The sequence below is a fragment of the Sycon ciliatum genome, chromosome 3 (assembly GCF_964019385.1).
Source record: "Sycon ciliatum chromosome 3, ocSycCili1.1, whole genome shotgun sequence".
NCBI lineage: Eukaryota > Metazoa > Porifera > Calcarea > Leucosolenida > Sycettidae > Sycon > Sycon ciliatum.
In genome coordinates, this window is record NC_088645.1 from 33633963 (window position 1) to 33656231 (window position 22269).

Sequence of the window (22269 nt, forward strand, 5' to 3'; positions counted from 1 at the left end):
TATTATTTCTTTTCTATAATTTCCCCATATGAGTTCCTATCAGTTGCTGTGAACACCTTGAGTGGAGAGCGCTTGCTCGAGCGTTGAACCGGGTTCTTAATCCACCATACCCAGTTCGCAAGGCTGGGCGGGGTTGTGAGCAGGCTTTCATTTCCTCTTTCTTATTATTTCTGCTTTTTATCTCATTACAAAAATTCTGCGCTTTTTCTCCATCTGCGCATAAAATCTAGACTGACAACCTGCTTGTTAATTCATGCACCTGCTTTCAGGTAAAAACCCTGTTGTAGAGGTCTCAGTCCTCATTTGTTAGACTTACCTGTCTTTATAAATGTAACTTTCTCTCTCTCTCTCTCTCTCTCTCTCTCTCTCTCTCTCCCTCTCTCTCTCTCTCTCTCTCTCTCTCTCTCTCTCTCTCTCTCTCTCTCTCTCTCTCTCTCTCTCTCTCTCTCTCTCTCTCTCTCTCTCTCTCTCTCTCTCTCTCTCTCTCTCTCTCTCTCTCTCTCTCTCTCCCTCCCTCCCTCCCTCCCTCCCTCCCTCCCTCCCTCCCTCCCTCCCTCCCTCCTCTCTCTCTCTCTCTCTCTCTCTCTCTCTCTCTCTCTCTCTCTCTCTCTCTCTCTCTCTCTCTCTCTCTCTCTCTCTCTCTCTGTGTATGCGTGCGCAAGTGGCGATTCAGCCACAGTTCACGCACAGGTCCGTCCCTACAGGTGTCTTGCACAAGCTTTGAGATACACGGTGAAGTACTTTTGTGGATATTGACTTCCGCTGAGAAGTCAAGCGGCCACGGGACGCTGGCCTTGCAGCCTTGAGCACCGCCAGTCCATTTTTGCAGGTTACACGTATATGAACTGCAGTGCGTGCCACTCGTATATGAACTACAATGGGTGTACACGTTAAGAGGCAGTAAGGGTGTTGGCCCCGGTCATTCCAGCGGATTTCAAGGTCCACAACAGTAGCAAAATTGGTTTTTACCTTTTTATGCTGTGCTCACTGCAATCCAGATTTGAAGGCGCTGATCGCAAGCGACAACCAGCTGACATCGCTGCCAAAGCTCTCCAAGCTAACACAGCTGAACACACTTGGTGAGTTGTCTGTGATCAGAGTGGGCTTGCTTTACGCCGGACAGATTATAGCGTGACTAAGGCTGCGTTCGTTTTTGTCTACTTGGTAGAGTAGAGTAGAATGGACATTGGAAAAAGTCAAGACCGTAGATGGTAATTCACGAACGCTCATCTACTGTCAGGCAAGACTGTAAGTCAACAAATATTCGGCGCATATTTATTTTCGGCTGTATTCAGCCCGGGCGTTTTTGGCCGAAAATTTGTTGCGGCCGAAATTTCGTTTTGCAAGGTTTAGTGTGACAGTGTAGCAGTACAGACCGAATTTTAAATGCAACCGAAATTTGAGCGCACCGAAAATTTGTAGACTTGCAGTACCCATTCTGTAGAGCATCAGTGACTGTGAAGTCTGTTTTGCAATTTATTTTTTATTTTTTAAGGCCATCATTTTTTATATCTATGTTTCGCGTCGTCCGCACGCATACGTTTCGCCTTTTTTCGGAAAAAAAAATTGAACATGCACAGTGAGTGCACGATTGTGCAAATCATCAGTGTGGACTGGTTGCATACGGCGAAGCTGGGATTCAGAAATGGCCTCGAGGCCAGCGTTGGTAAATCGTTTGTTCGGCATCTGCGAGCAGTATTCTATGAGCATACATTGTACACCAGACCGCATCGATTGCCTCAAGCTGAGAGGATGCGTCGTTCCGGACCTCTTTGCACCGCTGCTGAAGTCTGAGTACAATAATCCAGCGAAGCATGGGCACCAACGGTTGCCTCCTCTGTCCAAAGTGAATATTTACTCATGCTGATAACCCAGATGTTGTGCTTGGATGTAGGATTTTTCTTTCGAATGTACACCATGCACGAGCTATTGTGCTATGTACAGTTCTAGCTAATTCTATACACCTCTGATGAGCCTTTTTTATTATTTTCCAATTTTTTATTTCTTTCCACCTCTCGCATATGATTCTGGAAGTTGAGCTGACGCGAAACATAGATATAAAAAATGATGGCCTAACGGTACGGTGTACAATATTTTGTGGAAACCAACTCTCATGGTCACACGATTACAGGCACAGAAGTACCGTACTTCTACCAACGTCTACCGACTTCTGCCGGCCTCACACCTGGTTGAGCCAGTAGAAGAAAGTAGAATATACTGTTTGGGGTAGAGAGAAAAATAACCCGAGTACGTCTACCGAATACTCATTGGTTTTATTTGAGGGAAAGATGCAAATGGGAAAAGTCTGAAGAAAATTTGACTGTCACCACCAGGACTTGAACCAGGGGCCTTCACTTGAGCATCTACGGAAAGCAGTACAGTCAACTTCGCTAATAACGACTGCGGATATAACGACAATTCGCGAATAACGACAGAATTTCCATGCCCAGAGCAAAGTCCCATCGAACTGAATACATAAAATGAGACTTCGGGTATAACGACACTTCGCAAATAAGGACACTTTTCTGATGCCCCGTCGAGTGTTGTTATGCGCAAGGTTGACTGTCGTTTCTACCGAAACCTGTTGATCAGAAAGGAGCGCCTCCTAACCCTAGGCATGCAAGAGGTGTTTGTTTGACCTGATGTTATTATCAACTTTTTTGAATTGTTCTTTAATTCTTTTACAGCCACATGCACAGTACTCATACTAGTGACTCTCTCTCCCAGGCGATCTCATGCTCAGATTAACTAATTTTAAAAAAATTCTTTGGCTAAGCGTTCAGTCTGCTTTCGGCAGTGAGACAATGATTTCGGTGAGAGAACTATAAGTTACAGATGTTCTTCTCGTATACAGTAGCGAATATAGGGATACAATTCCAAATTCTGTAGTGATGGTTGCATTGCCTGTTAGACTGGCAGTGGACTAGAAATGGTGTATTCTGCTTGCTGATTCCACCTTGCAGTGCTTTCTCGGAACCAGCTTGAGGATATTCCGCGCCTCCCGTCGTCCTTGACCAAGTTGTCTGCGCCGTCGAATCTGCTGACCAGTATTCCGGATGTCCACGTGAGTTTAGGATTGTCTGGTTCTCTGTCTGTGTGTGCACGCTCATCGTGTGTGACTGTATGTGTGTGTGTGTGTGTGTCTCTCTCTCTCTCTCTCTCTCTCTCTCTCTCTCTCTCTCTCTCTCTCTCTCTTTCACACACACACACACACACGCACACACACACACACACACACACACACACACACACACACGCTCTCTCTCTCTCTCTCTCTCTCTCTCTCTCTCTCTCTCTCTCTCTCTCTCTCTCTCTCTCTCTCTCTCTCTCTCTCTCTCTCTTTGTCTCTCTATTTCTCACCCTCTCCATGTCTGCGTACTATGACATACGTTTGTGTTTGTAGAAATGTGCTGACCTGATCGAGCTGCGCCTCAACAGCAATCGGCTGACGACCGTCAGCGAAAGCATTCTAGAGAACAAGAGGTGAGCACACTCGGTTGTAGTCCACCGCCATACCCGTCGTGAGGACTTCACCGGCACCTGGCTAGTCACCTGAGACTTCTGTGTACGGTCCCCTCAGTTTAACAGGCATACTCTACTCAATCTCCAACTCGGCTTGGTTGGCTCTCTGGTTGGCATCAAAGTGATCTGCCCGCGTGCAAGGCTCGCTGTGATTCTCGCAGTTAGAGCACTCTGACTTTGATACTGGCTTTGGGCCAATTTCTTAAAACACTTTGTTGTTGTTGCACTAGACCTCGTCGGTTTGGCCAGTGACTTTGAGCTGCGTTCATAAGACCTAACAGCAGGCGTGTAGCCTGCATGGAGCACGGGGGGGGGGGGGGGGGGGCATGTGCACTACCCCCTAAACATTTCGACCTAGGTTCAGCATGCATATAATGACTAGGAATGACCTGCACCAGCCATCCTACACATATGCGGCTGTGCACCCCCCCCCCCCCCCGGAAAAGGGGGGGACCAGCTACGCCCCTGTGACAGGGTCGAAGCAGCAAGCTTTCCAGTTATTATCTGTTACACAGTGAATAGTTTTAGCTTAGACTACAATCCAACGACACTCAACGAGAGAACAAGCTTCAGGCTTCAGCACTGGCTTTCAAGATACTGATTGGGAAAGTGTCTGTCTGTCTGTCTGTCTGTTTGTGCATGTGTGTCTGTTTGTGCATGTGTGTGTGTGTGTGCGTGCGTGCGTGCGTGTGTGTGTGTACTTGCATGTGTGTGTGCGTTGTGTTTCAGATTGTTTGTGGTGGACATCGGGAGGAACAATATCGCTTCGTTTGAGTAAGCACTCGGTCAAACTTGCAGGCTTAAGAGGTTCACAGTTGTCACTGTGCCCGTATATGTACGTCGTTTATTCAATCTGCGGGCAGAACTGTTTCTTCCTTTGTGGACTCATCAGCGCAGCACAGAGGAAATGAAGCCGAACCTGATAGCAATGAAAAATAAATTTTCAAAAGCCAGATTTAAACCAGGCCCGAATGTACCTTGCCAGAGTGTGCAAACTGACAAGTCAGTGAGCTCTGCATAACGCAAACAGCAAGGCAGTACCCCACACAAGAGTGCTCAACTGCTACAAGAGCAGGAGCTAAATACTCAATCTGCGGGCAGAACTGTTTCTTCCTTTGTGGACTCATCAGCGCAGCACAGAGGAAATGAGGCCGACCCTGATAGCAATGAAAGATAAATTTTCGTCGTTTATCCGAGCCATCCAGGACCGAACGCCGTGTGTAACATTGAAATATTGAAATATTCGTATTTAAACTCTGAGTCACATAATGTAAAACGGGCAGCCTGTGCTATCTGGAATCCTTCGCGCCGTGTATTATTCTGTTCCTGGTGTGCCTGTCCTTGCCTGGAGATTCGTTTTGCTCTAATTGCTCATAGTCACAAGAACAAACCAGGAGGGAGGAAGAAGAAAAATAGGAAAGTTTTAAAAGTCTTCGGCGGCTTCATCTGAAGAAAATTTCTTTCAATGAATGCATTCGGCCACGGAACACTACACATGTGTATGACTTCTGCTCGACTTGTTCTAGTAACACAGCTATGTAATCTCACACTTGATGTCACCTTGTTTTCTGCGGTGTCCTTGCCGTCCGCTTGCAGCGACGTGGACTGTCTTGGCCGCTTGAAGTCGCTGCGTAACTTCAGTCTCCAGGGCAACCGAGTGTGCGACTCCCCCGACTACGCAGAGAAGGTGCGATTGGTGTTGAAATTCAGTGACTTCACTGCTGGCTACTATCATTATTCTGTTGTTTGTTGCAGGGCGTATACAGACTGTCGGTCGCCGAAGAATTGGGGGTCAGCCTCCTAGCCTAGACTGCTCTTTAATATTTTCATCAGGAGTACATAACCCCCAAGAGTGTGCAACTCCAGCTATGGGGTCTGCGACGGCAGAACTTCACATCACGTGATGAACCCGTACACATTACTTGCAATCTGTGCATGATAGATACAGGTGTTGGACGCAACCCAGCTTTGCATACAACTCTCTTGTGGTCGCTTTGCATTGTTTTCCAGCGTAGCCTTTTGAACCATGTCACGTGATGTGAAGTTCTGTCGTCGCAGCACTATATAGAGGTTGTGCAGGCAGTTGCACAATCTCGGGGGTTATGTACTCTTGATTTCATCAAGAGTACATAACCCCCCGAGAGTGTGCAACTCCACTATGGGTGCTGTCCCGACAGAATGTCAAGTTGACGTCATGTTGATGATGCAATGCGCACTGTACACGGATTATCAGACGAATCCGGAACCTGTGGTTGACCGAAGCCGATGGATCCTGTACAAATTATTGCAAAGAAAAACGTGTGATGCGTTGACACCCGTACACATGTTGTAAATCACTGGGGCACGGAGCATTGCGTCATAAATAATGACGTCAACTTGAAATTCTGTCGGGACAGCAGGGTATGTGGGAGTTGCACACTCTGGGGGGTTATGTACTCTTGGTTTCATGCATTACAATCTATGCACAGGTGAGTCACCGTGTGCACATTGCTATGCTGTGCTTGGCGAAATTCTAGCCTGGTCGTTCTTCCGCGCTCTGTTCTCCGTCACTCCGTTCTTCTCCGCCCGACAGTACTGTTTGCACACAGAACAATGTTTGTAGTGCACTTTAAGATGTTGCAGTATGTGATGCATTTGTGTGCGCTCATGCGTTGGCCATGGCGATCATACTGCAATTTCTGTGCTGCTGTTTTCATTCGTGGTGGGTTGTTATGGTGCTGCTGTCACTGGAATTGTGTTATGTCATTTTTGTCAACTTACAGTCCATTTCAAAACTATAGACGCGTAGGGTTTTTGAAATATTTCAAATATGGCTGGAGCTTTTTGAGAATAGTTTTCGGAATATTGCTCAGGTCTGCTCCACAATTACTCTCATATAGTTTCTAAACGATTGGATAACAGACGCCCAATTTGGAAAAATTTATGCACAAAGTGATCACAGATTTTATGTGGTATCGATGCTGGCATAACGGTTTTTGCCTAGGTACGCGTCTATAGTTTTGAAATGGACTGTAGTCTTGTTGGAATCATTGTTATTCCGAACCCTGTGTGGGTGGGGATGTTGCGGTCTAGATGTGGGTGTGTGGGTGCCTGTCTGTCTGTGAGAGGGGGGGGGGGGATGAGAGTGTGTGTGTGGAGGCGTACGTGTGTGCGTGCGAGTATTCCTATCCATCTTTTATTGTGAATATGAGTGTGTATCTGTTTGGTGTTCGATTGCTTCAGCTGAAGGAGCTCCTGCCGCAAGTGAGGATTTTCGATGGTCGAAAGCGGACAGGTAAGATGGCTTGGAGTGTCGATGAGGATGTGCAGCCATCTACTAGTATATCTATATGATAACGCTGAAGACGGATGAGAGTACTCATGGCTGGTGTTGATCGCCCTTTTTCCGGAGTATAAGCCGCTCTCTGAACACACAAAATGCACCCAAATTAAGGGTGGGGGGGGGGGGAGGGTGCTGCTTATACTCCGACTGTCAAATTAACAGTAATAAATAGAGTAGATGTCTGTATTTCGTGACAAAGAATGGGGGTGCAACTTATACAGGGTCCGCACCACTCCTTGAATTCCTTGAAAGTCCTTGAATGTCAAAGCCGGATTTGAAAGTGCTTGAATATCCTTGAATTTTCGTGTGGGTGCTTGAATTTTTGAAAAAAGTGTGTTTTTCCTTGATTTTGGGTTTGAATGCGGTAGATCTACTCACGTTCATGCAGTAGGTCTACGCGCACTGCTGGGTACCCGTAACCGATACCGTAGTCCGTAGATCTAGTACCAAGAGTGGATCCACTCTTGGTAGTACTGATAGGGATCTCAGCGCGTGAGCTGCGCAGCCTGTTTGCGCAGGTGAGATTTTCGATCCCAAACGCGTCCAGTGCAGAAACCCTGAAAAATAACATTTTTTTCGAAATAAATCAAGTTGAAGAAGACGGTAGAAATGGCTGAATATTGCGTCCAGGAAAGCACGTTCTACGGCCATTTCCAAGTTACCTATCTCCCAGGCACTCTCTCAGAGGAACTATGGAGGGTCAAAGAGCACAATAGTTCACTCTTGGACGCAGCGTGAACACCTCTTCTTCTGAGCGCGATGTCTTCTCTCTGAGTGATAATGGCGGCGATGTTCCAACCAACGGTTAGCCCACCAACTATTGTCCTTGTATGTCCTTGAAAAAATGGGGTTTGGGGCCCTTGAAAACCCTTGAATAATATTTTCATGAACCCTGTTATACATGTACTCCAGTGTGGCTTATACTCTGGACAATACGGTTTATCTATATCCCTGTGTGTGTGTGTGTGTGTGTGTGTGTGTGTGTGTGTGTGTGTGTGTGTGTGTTGGTGTTGGTGTTGGTGTGTGTGTGTGTGTGTGTGTGTGTGTGTGTGTGTGTGTGTGTGTGTGTGTGTGTGTGTGTGTGTTGTGCCAGCTAGTTCGGTTGGTGGGTACACTTATGCCGGATTGTGTTGGGTCTGTTGCCAACGGGCTCGGCTGCTTGAAGGTGTAATGTTGTTTACACGACAACGCCCGAAAATGATACGTAAACGGAACGAAATGGAAACGCACTTCAAAGTGTTTTGAAACTTTTTCAAAACGTTTTCGTTCTCGTGTTAACGGTGAAAACAGTGGACACGATTGGAAACGGAGCGCGGTCATGGAAACCATTCCGTGCGGGACTGTATTTCGCGAGAAATACCCAACCCCTGCGACCACCAGCACGTACCAACTCCAACTAACGTGTTACTTCCCGCCCTTGCGGCAAGCCAGCACGTACTAGCTCCAGCCTGCCCGCCTGTTTTCCGTTTTCGTGTAAACTGTTCAAAGCGATTTGCCGTTCTCATGTAAACGGTGTGAAAACGATTCAAAGTTTTCGTTCCGTTTTGTTTTGTTTCGTTTCGGTTTGTCTCCGTGTAAACGTAACCTTAGTAAAAGTGTACTTCTTTTGATTTTCAGTATGTCACATCATTTTTTCTCCTTTGTGCGTTTTGACACTAACCCCTGGCATCGTGTTCGCCTTCATTGTTTCACACCCTCTCTCCCAGATCTTCCACATCTGGTCAAGTCCGTGGGACAAGCTACGAACTCCGAGGCTGCCCGCACTGCCGACGACGCTGAAGAAGATGGCGGTACAGGTCGCCAGCAAACACCCGCCTCCGACTCACCAACGAAGCAGGCCAGTTTGCCTACAAGCCATGCTGACACACCGCAGGCGAGGAAGAAGAAGAAACAAGCGGACGCGTCCAACGTCACTTCGGCCCATGGCAAGGTAGCGCGAGCATCCGAGAGCGGTGAAGCTGCTCCTAGCGCGTCAAAGTCAAAGCAGGCTTCCTTGGCGGCTGTCGACAGCGAGTTGGCAGGGGACACCGCAGCCATGCCTTCAACCCCGACAAAGCAAAAGAAAAGTAAGAAGCCAAAGAACCGCCCTGTTGCGGAAGATGAGAGCTCTGATGTGGTGAATTCCGAGCACGCTTCACCTCTTGCTGCATCTCCAGTCAAGCGGAAAACCGAGCATTCGAAGCAGACACCAGTCAAGGATGAAGTGAGCTCCAGTAAGACAAGTGCCCAGCATACTTCACCCAACATGGCGACTAGCGGTGAGGCAGAAGGCACCACAGAGGCCAGCATAGCGACCCCGACAAAGCACAACAAGGACAAGAAGCTGAAACGGCAGCGCAAGGAGGACAAGGAGAGTGTTGGTACATCTTCAGCCACAACAGCAGCAGCAGCAGCCACAGTACCAGGAGCAACAGCAGCAGCAGCCGTAGACACTGAGACCACTTTGCCTGCAGGATCCATTGTCAGCGCAAAGTCAAAGAAACGTAAGCATGACTCTGCGGAAGCGACGGCTGACGAGCCAACGGAAATGTCCGCACAGGCTATGGCCGCCGTAAACCATTGCAAGAAGGCCAAATCACCTGCCGACAAAGCACTGCAATCTACTCCGTCCGCTGCTAAAACGCCTTGCCCTGGAGAAACTAGCAGCCCCAAGAAACGCTCCAGAGTCAGTCAAGCTGCGGAGCTGGTCGCCTCACCGGCCAAGAAACACACAGCTACTTCTTCGCAGTCTGTTCTTGAGGAGCCGGAAGCTGTGCCAACCGGCAAGCAAAAGAAGCGTAAGCGACCCGATAGTGATTCCGTCGAGTCGACACCTTTGGTCGGTGATGCCGGCAGCAAGAACAGTCCCAAGAAGAAGAGAAAAGCAAGCGAGTCTGTCGAGTCAACGCCTCTCGTCAGTACTGCTGGCAGCCACGAGAGTCCCAAGAAGAAGAGAAAAGCATCGCTGTCTACTTCCCTACCGGACATCGCCAGCACACCGTCCAGGGACGGAGGTGACTCCAGCGGTGGCGAACTGGACCTGTCGGATCTTCTCGCTGACGGTCATGCCACGTCTTCTGCCGCCGCGCCGGTCAACCCATCCGCCAGCGCTTTGTCGTCGACGGAACGTCTCCATAGGGAACGTCTTGACAGGGAAGAGGAAAAGGCCGTGTCGGTAACAAAGCATCCTCACTCCGGTGTCAAAGCTATGAAGATGGCCATGGATAAAGGAGCAGTGGCGCGTGGTAGGAAATCTGCGACCAAGTCGATACCGCCCAAGGCCCCGGGGACGGAATTCGATCCAACTAGCCTGCATGCCGAAAGCGACTTTGGTCTTGGAGATGCATCATCGTGGTAGTTAGATCATGTCACTGCAGCCTGAAAGGTATGATGTCATCCTATGGACAGATGATGGTGTCATCAATGACTCATCATGATGTACAGATGATGTCATTGTGACCTTTATTTTCTCGTATTCTCACTTGAATGTCTGTCTATGACTATGATACATGTACTTGGGCGTACATATGAAAGAGGCACAGCTTGTTGTGCAAGTTGATGCTCTGAAGCTATTTCTGCTAGCATGTTATGTTCTCCTTTTGCCTGTTATTTCCGCGGGTAAGCCTTGAGCGCGAGTGCGTGCGTGTGTGTGTGTGGGGGGGGGGGGGGTGGTGTGTGTGTGGGGGGGGGGGGGGTGGGGGGGGGGGGGTGTATGCCCGTACTCCGCAGTGCACGTTGGCCTGAACGGGTGTCGTCAGGGGAACAGCAAACCCCAAACTGGCATGTAGGTGTGAGCGATATTGTCCATACGGTTTAGTCCTGTATAGCAGAGTGATGTTGTGCCGTCCAGAGGGGATTTCAAATGTCTATGTAGTGTCGAGGTTTGCGTTCAAGAAAAGGTCGCCAATAACAACAGTTTGCACAGCCTTCGAAATTCCCAAAGCCCTGCAAATGTCACAGGTTATCTTTTCACCAAGGACACTGGAAAGGCAACGGATGTGTACGAGACTCGTACTGAATGTTGATGACCTGGCCATGCCACTGAAGGCTACTGTATACCATAGTGTCTTGTGTAGAAGCCTAATGTCTCATAAATTATAGAAGCCTGTTTTGAATACAAGCCTCATCTTCGAGATACGCTGTCGGCACAGTAGCCTGGTTTTAGTGTTGACACACATAGAAATACCTGGTTTGAATAGAAGCCTGATGTGAATAGACGCCTAGCCCTGGGATTGGCTTCTACAGGAATATGCCTGGCTATTCACGATATTACGGTAATCGTCCATCTGCTTGCTTTCTCGACTTGGTCTTCGGCAAAGACTTTTAAAAGAAGTAATTGCAACGTGAGTCGCTGGTGCAAGTGTAGCGCATTGCCGCGAGTGCGCAACTTCACCAAAGCATCTCAACTGAGGCAGACATCTACCATTTTACAGCCCGTATCGCCTATAAAGTTGGCGGCTATAGTATTATACTGGATAATTATAGTGATCAATTTCTCACATTCATTTTCATTTGCCATAACTAAGTATACACAGTTATCGCGTATAGTAATAATCGTCTATAGTAATATATCGCCTATAGTGATCAAATTCATATTTCAAAAGACCTTTTTTACATTAGTTTTGCATCGATTATAGTAATTGTTGTAAAATCAAGTGGTGTCAGAGGAGAACAGGGTGTTACTTCTTCGTGAAGAACTAACTTATCCAGTGTTGTTTGGTGAGTCCTGCTTGTACAAGTTGCCAAATATGCCTCCATCGTGAGGAAATGCTGATGTTGTGTGACATGAGCTGTAGCCAGCTATGCAGTCCGTATGTGCACGGCTCCCTGAGTCGTTTGACATCCCACTCGCATACATTTCATGCAGTATCGGTCATAGTGATATTATATCGCTTATAGTGATAAAAATGCTCAAAATCAAACACCAACGCTATAGGCGCTACTGACTGTATCACCATAAATTTGACCATCGGAGTATAAGCCTCATGCACCCCCCCCCCCCCCCCCCCCTATTTGGGTGAATTTTGAGTGTTCAAAGTGCGACTTGTGAGTACACAGCCTGTTGTGGCGGGGAGCAGTGCAGCAAGAAGGAGCCACGTCACGGCCCGGGTGTATGTGATCCCCGGTAGCCTAGTCGGTACGAGGTAACTGTCCTGGAAAGACTGGTGCTGGGTTTGAAATCAGCTCGTGGATCCCTCTCTTGCAACACAATACAGGTTTTCCTTGTTCAGCAGTGGCTATACTCCTGACACTACTCACGAGTGTGATTCCCAGCAAATACGTACGAAGACTAGAACTGCATGGGAACGTTTTGTCATCCCAGTACAAGTACTAGACAATCCTATTACTATTAGTGGAAGATTCACACCAGCTTGCCAGGCAGTCCACACCGCAAAGGGTGATACTGATCCACAAGTGAAGTGCACAGAAGAGCTTGAAAGTGAGAGAAACCAAGTCGACTTTGAAAGGAAAAATATCAGGGTGCGTACACCATGGTACACAATTGCATGAGGAAGATTTATTAAAGTCCAATGACATCATTCAACCCTGGGTTCAATGCACTATGAGGTCATCCAGACCTAGATAATATATCTAGATATCAAAAGCAATGCGGTCACCCAGACCTAGATATCAAAAGCAATGATGTCATCAAGTCTAGGCATAGCATTGTAGCCTTGTAGCAAGGCACAAGGTGATGCAGTCCGTTACATGTACAGGTAGGTACATGACTGTATAACAAACAATAGAGAAATGGTAAAATAGGATTTGTGAACAGCATGATCATGATCAGAGGCAAGGAAACCGAATTCTGCGAGTGCATTGTCATTGCATTGTCATTGTATGTATTGATATGTACAGGTAATGTAAGGGTGGAGTTACTCTAGCATTATAGTACATGTGCTACATAGCAAAGTAGAGAAGATCTGAAAGGAAAACACCGAGTTACAAACAAACATCAGTTAATCAAAAATATCAAGTACAGAATTTGAACAGGGAAAGGCAGTAGTTCTGTGCTGCCTATATCCTGCTCAAATGTTCATATTCAGGGTGTAGAGCTGGCCATCGCCTGTACTGAGCACCACTACTCCGTTGAGTAGTGCTAGTGATGATGCCCTACACCGTCCACACAGTGCACTGGGCAACTCATAGACGCAATGTGTACGTACATTGTACACAGTACACTGTGAGGCTGAATCATAACTGGCAATGACTAGACTATCATCAGACAGTGAACATGCCTGGCTGAACTGCAGGTCTACACCATCTGGTTTTACAGCCTCTTGCCAATGACCATCATCAGTGTACTGGAGGAAACACCCAGTGTCACCACCAATGATGTACAGTGAACCATGACAGGCTACAAGTGAGGCATATGCACAGTCACATGGAAGAGCAGGTAGTGAATGTGAGGGGACTGCAGAGGATTTCCACTGCTCGTCAAGAAGTGTGTAACAGCTAACATGGTTGACAGCTCTCAAAAAAAGGAAAGACCTCTTCATGCCTCCTAGAAGACTAACACTAGTGTCAGTAGCATGTACAACACAGCCACGGTACTGGCCATACGCCGGCACCTTTGCTACTTCCACCCACTGCCTATCATGCTGATCGTACTGCAGTAGAACAGGCTGATCTTGGTTGTCATGACAATACATGTACAAAGCCTGACCATTGCTAGCTAGGGATGGGTATTGAAATGGACCACCATGACGTGGAAGAGGAAGGTCAGTCCAGTGACGTACGTCTGTAGTCTGCTGGATGCTAGAAATGCGGGAAACTTCATTTAACCAGACAGCAACGAAAGTGTTATTGTGGATGATGTGTTTTGGTGAACGACCACGACTGGATTCTGCTTTGATCCACTGGAGAACACACGCACGCATGCACGCACACACACACACACACACACACACACACACACACACACACACACACACACACACACACACACACACACACACACACACACACACACACACACACACACACACACACACACACACACACACACACACACACACACACACACACACACACACACACACACACACACACACACACACACACACACACACACACACACACACACACACACACACACACACACACACACACAGTACAGCACAATGGCACAGGGAACAAACAGAAAATCAGTATCTACATGTCACATTGTGTAATGGACTACAGGCCCGTTGCAGCCTCATTTTGGTTGTTCAGGCAAAATCTGATCTCAATTACTCCCCACCCCCCGACCAGCACCACTACCACCGTCACTTGCACAAACAGATACTTTCATCAAATACCATGCATGTATGTATAGTAGTGTCTTTGTGCACTGCGGCGGTGCCCAAATTCTGGAAACTGTTAGTGTGTATGAGTACACAATGTACACAGCTAAAGAAGCATGTTTGCCACGTTGCAGAGCATGCACGCATCTCATGTTGAGCCCTGGAAATCTTTTGATGATCGCAAGAATTGCTTACAAATATAACAGAACTATCAGTCATTATCGATGCGGCAATGAAGGGAATTGAACCATACGTCGAACGTCGAGTATAGTCGCAGGCACAGATGTAAGCGGATTGTGCTCGGGAAATGACCAGATTATGCTCTAGCGGATGTGAAAAGTAAAATTACAACGGAAGTCGGAGGCGACGAAAATATATTCCGGAACAAAGTCAAGTTCGCATGCATCCATGCAATCAATGCATCCAGTCAAGAAGACACTTCATATCAGATATCAAACTTTATTTTCCGTTCTCGTCAGGATTATACAAAAAAATCACGGTTCGTTTTCCGCATCCGCAGGAACGCCACCACCCTCTTGGATCCAGGTGCAGATGCACCTACTAAAGCAGTTGGAGGTGAGTAGATCAGACCCACCACAAAGTGGTCAAAGACCAAAAATCCCATTCACTGCATCCATGTTTCCCTCATGCCAGGTCACAACGGACCACCACTGACTACAAGTTCTAGTGGAAAAGTACTGACATACATAATATACAATACTGGTGACAAGGTAGGAATACAAGTTGATAAATGTCTACCTTGTTATGAGTGTTGTATCTCATTTACGCTAGAAGTAGTAGTCATTATTTTTCATTTCAGCCTTTTCGTGTATAATCCTGACGAGAAGGGATCAAAGACGTTTGATATCTGGTATAAAGTGTCTTCTGGACTGGATGCGTTGATTGCGTGGATGCATCTGAACTTGATTTTGTTCTGAAAGTTAAACTGGTGATAATTTAAAGATGTGATACTATTATTCAGGTATGAAATTGATAGACGACACAGCATAGCAAGTAGCAATGCCGCGAGAGGCCCCGGGGTATGTACTCCCGGTCCACACCCTCACAACAGCACTCCACAGCAGTATCATGGAAACTGAAGAATGCCAGTGATGTGAGGACGGTGCTGTGCTGTGCTGTGGTGAGGGAGTGGACAGAGTGTATGACCCAGAGGCCCCTCGTGTTGCTACTTGCAATGCTGTGCTGTCTATGAAATTCACACCTGGGTATTAGCACCATCAACTCCTATTATCACGTCTGTACATTATACCCAGTTCAGTTTTCACAGTGTTTTGCACTTAGTTTTTTTTTCAGCCCTATTCTTCTCGCCTTCCCCTCAGTCCAAAAAACGGTGATTTTCACTATCTTGGCCATTCTACAATATCTACATTCAGTGACGAGAGTTAAAATAACTCGAAACAACTATACGAAGGAACTTGATACCAACTGCTGTGCCGCTTTTTAATGGTGTGCTGTGGCAACATGTCGAGGTCAGCTGGAGATCGCAGTTGTGGTGTGGTGGTTGACGAAAAAACTTAAACTCGTATAAAAATATATTCCAAAATCCCCAATACGGCTGTTGTTAGTATTCCAAGGATCGGATCTAAAAGAAAAATACACAGACAGAATATGTGCTGCACAGTCTTTGACCTCCATTGTCTTGTGTCCACATAATTATAGTGTGCTGTGTTTCTCTCCCTGATCATCTTGATTTTAATCTGGTTCCTCCTTGGACAATATTATCTGACAATGAAAGTTTGGGGCACCAGGGACATGGTCTAGTGGTTGTTTTGATAATAACGAATTTAAAGTACTAATGAATAATGTTGTAAACGGATCTAAAGACATAGACCACGCGTCGGCAGGGCATTTCAGTTTTCTATCCACTGGCAGGGTTTAATAACTAGCCGGACCTGCTCTACTGAGGTAGGACCTGATCCACACAGCAAAATCATGGGGGGAGGGGGGAGGAGAAAGAGAACAAATCCAAACACGTTGTACTATACCTTTCTGTGCATTGTGATGCGCTGAATATTTTCCGGTGTGATAGTCAGAGAATGTGCGGCTGGTACAGCAGAGTGCTGTCTAGAACTGTCACCAACCTACACATGTCAACAGGGCAGAACATGAATAGTGACAGGTAAGCAACACACACACATACGCACAATAACATACATACACACACACACATACACACACATACACATATATTAGTACGCACATGAACATGCAAACAGATGCACACACACGAACATGAAAGCAGATGCCCACACACACACATAATTATTATACTTGACTGTTTGTACGCATGTATAGTGAGTACACATACTTGTACTTGTACTTGCTCACTGCCAAAACTGGTCACGTGGTCTTCCCAGGAGAGGGGAGAGAGATTCAAAAGGAATATTCGAACAATAACTCAATTGGTTATTGAACTGCTCAACGGCTGTGTTGTCCCTGCCCTTTTGGAGGGTATGTGCCCCTTTTGGCACGTGTGTGCTGGGTCCGCGTGGTCGGTGTGCGGCCTGCGCAGGTTGTGCATGCCTGCATATTATTGTACGCACTCTTGTTGTTTGTGGCCTTCTTCTTGAGACTCTCTTTGAAGCAACGACAATAATCAGTCCTCTGAGTGTTGTGCACGTGTGATGCAAGACATAAGAGAGTAATCGGAAGGGCTATTGTCGAGACATAAAAACCCCCGATGACAATTGGCGCCCAGCTAGTGGCATCGTTCCCCACGACCCTGAGATCGTTTTCGTTTTCGCCGTGGCTTCAAATCTTGTCTTCTGTGCAAAGCGGAGCCATGGCGAGGACGCGTGGGCGTCCTCGCCATGGCTCCGCTTTGCTCCATCTGCTCAAACCTGTCTTCGGAGCTCCTACTCAGGTGAGCCTGCATTGTCTGCCCTGCGTAATGTTTTTTACCTTGTACGTAGTTCTCCTGGTACTAGTCTTCGATTTGGGATTTTCAAATAATTGTTTCGCTTCGTGGCATTGAAGTCCCGTGTTGTTCTCTTGTGTACAAGTACTCTCGTTCGAACCTCGCTCCTGTTAGTACATGATTGTGGCCCACGTTGTGTGTGTCACTTTTCGAGTGCTTGTGTGTGCGGTGTTTTGAACCAGTGTACGTTCAGGGCTCACCACGACCATACAAAGTGTCAATAACGGTCATTTGGATTTGACCAATCAGCGCACGGCAAAACGGACCGTTTCTTGCAAGTGTGGGGTGTTTTCTGAGCTCAACTTGGCTGTACTCGTTGGTATTAGACATTAGGCCATTGTGGATTCGTGTTCAGAAGGTGTGTCTTTGGAGGGTTACCGTCTCGAATTTTTCGATTTGGCCTTCGTTTGCCTGAGATCGGATGGTGAAATCACTCAAACTTGAAGACGTGCGAACAAGTGAATGAAGACAAAATATAAAAATCGGAGACGGTAAACCGATAGAGAATTCCAAGACCTTAAAAATGAGCTATCGACGGTGAGAATCGGCCAAGTTGACCCGCTGAAGCACTTTTTTGAAGACATCAAGGTCGGCCGCGCGCACCAACAAAACCAGGCAGCCGTGCGCATATCTGCAAGTGCAACAAGAAAGGACCGAGGAGACAGCAAGGGTTCCAAGTGAAGAGTTTACCGTCCTTCGTGCTGACTCAAGCTAAGGACTCAGGCCAGTCAGGGATCATACCAGTCACTTGTCATCATGGTCATGACTAAGAAATTCAATAGTGGCAAGGAAACTCCACACTCGCAGGGCGAAAGCAGCGAGGTCAAACAGAAAAGAGTTTGCCGAGCCGTGATCAGGAAACGCTGAGTTCAACTGACAACATTGGTTAGCTAGGAGCGGCAAAATCGTGTAGATGCCAGGACTCCAGTATCTCACGGACATATCTTGGTAGGCATGCACCAGTGGATGGAGAAAAATGACCAAGATGGCTTGGAGAAAGGACGTCTTCTCTTCGTGTCTTTCCCGGCATCAAACAACAAGATTCTCTTCGGCACTGGCCCTTCGCTGCACAGACAGGACCAGGGAGTCGTAAAATACTTGTATTTTACAACTCTACTGTACATCCCTGTACATTGATCACCACGAACTCGGGTGCGTAGCCGCTATGACTGCACCAACGCTGGCCTGCGCGGCAATCGCCATGTTTCAAAATGGTGGTCGACACTTTTTGAATTTTGTATGGTCGTGGTGAGCCCTGACGTTGTCGCCCTCCGGCCTCTGGCTGTTCGAGTGGTCGTGTGCACTGTGTTTTCATACCTTCTGTTGTCCGTGTTGTCGTGCATGCTCATCTTGTTGCTTGGTAGTCAGCATGGGTAGCTTTGCTCGTGTTTGCTTACTCGCCCTGTGTTGTGCACTGGTGCACGTCGTTGCGTTGTCGTCGGATTGCTCCGATCCTGTGTCAATCGATTGGTTTGGTAGATGTCCCCATCGATTTTCTCGATGTGGTGAGTCTGGTGACACTCGTACTCCGTCGTTTCCAGTTTCAGGTACATGTCCTTTCTTTTTCATTTTACTCGTATCCATGTTTTGTGTCGAGCGTTTTAGTGCTCCGCCTGATTGTCCCGCTCATGTGGAATGGCTGTCGCCCAGTGGTGTAACATGCTTCTGAGATTCTCGTTGACAGTCCGGGTGGCAATATTTCTGTGAGCGTGTTGTTTGGTCTTTGTGTTTTGGCACGTGGGTCTCTCCATTTCACCTAGGGGGGGCGTCCGATCATGGTGAGCCACGGTCTGCCTGGTGGGCTGGTGGGATCCGGCGCTTATTTGTATCGGTTCACCTTGCGGGTGTTCGGTTTCCGTGTTTTGCTGGCTGGCCTTTGTGCGTCCCAGTGGGGTTCAGGACGGTGTTTTTTTGGGTTTCGTGAGCGGATGTGTTTCACGCGTGATATTCAGGTTCAATCCCTGTGGGTTTTTTCAGGTTAAGCCTAGTTCACATTCGACGCAATGCCGACGGTACGGGACGTAAGGGCTTGTCGAGCGCTGGGGTGAGCTGTAAAATCCTGTACGATTCGTACGACACGACATGCAGCAGTCGTTGCGACGTTCAACGTCAAACGGCGCAAGTCATAAGGCACGGTCCGTGACAGGGTGACTTTCGGACCTAATTTCTCGTTTTTCGGGACTTCTTTTCAATTATTTCTCCTTGAAAGAAGCGGAATCAAGTTCACAATACCAGTTTTTCATGAAGACCAAAAAATTAGCTCTGAAAGTTGTGGCATTCAAATAATAGCCCCAGGAAATGATAGAATAGTTCGTCTGTCACGCTTCTGAACTATCCCTAAATACAATAAGTGACATGAGATCTTATGTTGCTAAAATTCAACTCAAGTCGTGCTAGCCATTCTGTGAGTTATCATGGGAAGCGCAGTATTCGAAATGCTAAAAATTTCCAAGTACGAATCGGGAGTAGTCGGCGCACGGCGCCGTCTCCTGTTCACACTCGAATTGCAGCCGTTTTGTACGCTTGTGTCCCCGTCTACGCCTGTCTACGGTATGAAAAGTTGGATCGATCCAACTCTTCCCGTCGCTTCCCGATCTGTACGGTAGTACGGTTGCGTTCCCGTTCCTTGTGTTCACATTGGACGCCGTCAGTCCGTCCCGTCGCTTCCCGTCGATCCTTACGTCGCGACCCGTCGCGCCCCGTCGAATGTGAACTAGGCTTTAGAGGCCTGTGGGTTTTTCAGGTTAGAGGCCTGTGGTTATTCAAGGTAGCGCCCTGTGGTTTTTCTATGTTAATTTTTGTTTGCGTATTGGTGACCGATTTGTTTATGTGCTATCTGGTGTCCTCATTGATAGACTGCCCCTGTTTCCGTAGGCGTGTTCAACGTTGCCGTTCTGCCGTTCCTTTTTGTGTTTTTTTTGTCTGAATTTTGGCTCCTGGTATTGCTGAGATGTTTGCGTCAGTCCGTGTTTCTTTCTTTCTGTGTGTGTCTCTGTGAGTTTCCGTAGCCCCGTCGGCTGCGTGATGGTTTTCCGGACAACTCCTGTGCTGTCAGATGACTGGTCACCCGGTTCAGCTGCCGCGGTCTTCGCAGTACCGTCGGTTTGCCTTGGCTTCGCACCAAGGCGGGGTGGTTGTTTTCCGGGGGCCCACGCCTGAAAGTATGGCCGTTCCCTCTATGGGTGGGCCCAGTCTGTTTTCTTTCCACCCCTTTGCTTTGGCTTTTCCCCCATTGTCCGGAGTTACTAATGTATCCTACTGTTTTGGCCCTGCGTACCTGCATGTGTATGTTGTTCACATTTGATTTCTTTTTCTCCTGTCTGTCTTCTCGTTTTTTCTCTCCCATCATCAGGAGAGGATGCATTTTTTCATGTGGCCGTATGTTGTCCCTGCCCTTTGGAGGGTATGTGCCCCTTTTGGCACGTATGTGCTGGGTCCGCGTGGTCGGTGTGCGGCCTGCGCAGGTTGCGCATGCCTGCATATTATTGTACGCACTCTTGTTGTTTGTGGCCTTCTTCTTGAGACTCTCTTTGAAGCAACGACAATAATCAGTCCTCTGAGTGTTGTGCACGTGTGATGCAAGACATAAGAGAGTAATCGGAAGGTCTATCGTCGAGGCATAAAACCCCCCGACGACAGCTGTCACCCCCTGAAAATCCCCAAACTCTTGATAGACTTGGAAATGATCCCACACCGCGGTAAGTGGGCAAGAACAAGGTGCAGAAAAAGGATTGACGGCATTCGAATACACATGGACACATTTAAAATTGGTGAAAATCAAGGATCTGTGGCATTTTTGAGGAAACGGACAAATTTAGCCCAAAATGATGTGTAGTAGGACCCATGGTCGTGCGCACACGCACATACACTCATATGCCTGCTCAACAACCCAAACTCCACCCCAGAACGACCATTTAATCCCCACCCCCCTCCTCCCCCCAATTGTCCCCCCTCCAAATTATTATTATTATTATTATTATTATTATTATTATTATTATTATTATTATTATTATTATTATTTATTCATATTTTACTATGGCAGTCCCCACAGACCTATGGTCTTCTTACAGGGTGCCCTAGCCACGTGAAGATAGCGGAGCGAAATGCAGCAGGTAGGGATATGGTGCGAATCGCGGCAGGGAGGGCGTTCCATCGGTCAGCTCCAAGATAAGATACAGAGTGATAGCCAAAATACAATCTGGCATGGGGCAGTACCAGGCCGAGCAATTCCTGAGAACGGGTAATTCTAGCAGTGCGGGATAATGAGACAGCACGAGGAGTGAAAAGTCGGCAAAGTAGGGGACTAGCACGAGCATTTATGCATCTATGTAGAAACACATAGAGGTTGGCAGCATAGCGAATATTTAACGGTGTTAGGTGCTGTCTAGCTAAGATGGGTTGGATGGAGGCAGAGGGAGGGAAGCCAAAGACAGTGCGGATCGCCCGATTCGCGATGCTAATAAGAGCGTTATAGGTGGTCTGTCGCAGGCAGTGCACGTACGCATTGCTCGCGTACTCCAGGGTAGATTGGACAAATGCAAGATAGAAAGTTCGCTTGGCTCTAGCACTGAGATGGTGGCGACAACGGCGAAATGCATTGACCTTGGCATTAACTTTACTTCGAATGTGACTTACTTGCTGTTGAAACGACAGATGCTCATCTATGATGATGCCCAGGTACTTGGCTTGCTGCGATTGCTGTATACGGCTGTTGCAAAACTGTAGGGAACAGTCTGCATGTACATTGGGTTTCCGTAGCAGCAGGAATTGCGTCTTGGATGGGTTCAGCTGTAGTCCATGGGCCTCCAGAAAGCTGCTCACACGGGTCAGATCATGTTCCAAGGTCTGTGTGGCAGTGGAAGGGGACGGGTCGGCAGCGTAGATGTTGGTGTCATCTGCATACAGGAGGCAGAGGGATGACTGTAGGCAGGCTGGTAGGCGCCTGGTGTACACCGTGAACAGTGCCGGTCCCAGGACAGAGCCCTGAGGGACACCGCGATTGGCCGTGTACGGGGTTCCAGGTGGTTGACGGAGGCATTTCACTTGCTGTGGTCGGCTGGACAGATAGCTGGAGAACCATTGCAGAACAGTGCCTCCTACTCCACAGCGCTGCAGCTCCAGAAGGAGCTCGCCATGCAGGACACAGTCAAAGGCTTTGCTGAGGTCGAGGAATGCTACAGCAACCACGTTGCCAGAGTCCAGGGACCGCTGCCAACTGTCAA

General features: G+C 47.7%; 2 protein-coding genes across 4 annotated transcripts in view; one reads left to right on the plus strand and one right to left on the minus strand.

Annotated features, from left to right (window-relative positions):
- Positions 1–10430, plus strand: part of LOC135812030 (muscle M-line assembly protein unc-89-like) — a 16127-nt gene extending 5697 nt beyond the window's left edge. Inside the window, exons 5-11 of the mRNA XM_065325331.1 lie at positions 999–1079; positions 2964–3064; positions 3404–3483; positions 4252–4296; positions 5119–5209; positions 6745–6796; positions 8551–10430. Of these exons, the coding sequence (XP_065181403.1) occupies positions 999–1079; positions 2964–3064; positions 3404–3483; positions 4252–4296; positions 5119–5209; positions 6745–6796; positions 8551–10181 (2081 nt within the window). The 3' untranslated portion in view covers positions 10182–10430. The remainder of the gene's footprint in view (positions 1–998; positions 1080–2963; positions 3065–3403; positions 3484–4251; positions 4297–5118; positions 5210–6744; positions 6797–8550) is intronic.
- A 1734-nt stretch (positions 10431–12164) lies between these two features.
- Positions 12165–22269, minus strand: part of LOC135812031 (mucin-12-like) — an 88698-nt gene continuing 78593 nt past the window's right edge. For all 3 annotated transcript variants that reach the window (XM_065325332.1, XM_065325335.1, XM_065325333.1), the window contains 2 exons: positions 16116–16211; positions 12165–13683 (listed from right to left, as the gene is read on the minus strand). In XM_065325332.1, coding sequence (XP_065181404.1) covers positions 12853–13683; positions 16116–16211 — 927 coding nt within the window. In that variant the 3' untranslated portion in view covers positions 12165–12852. The remainder of the gene's footprint in view (positions 13684–16115; positions 16212–22269) is intronic.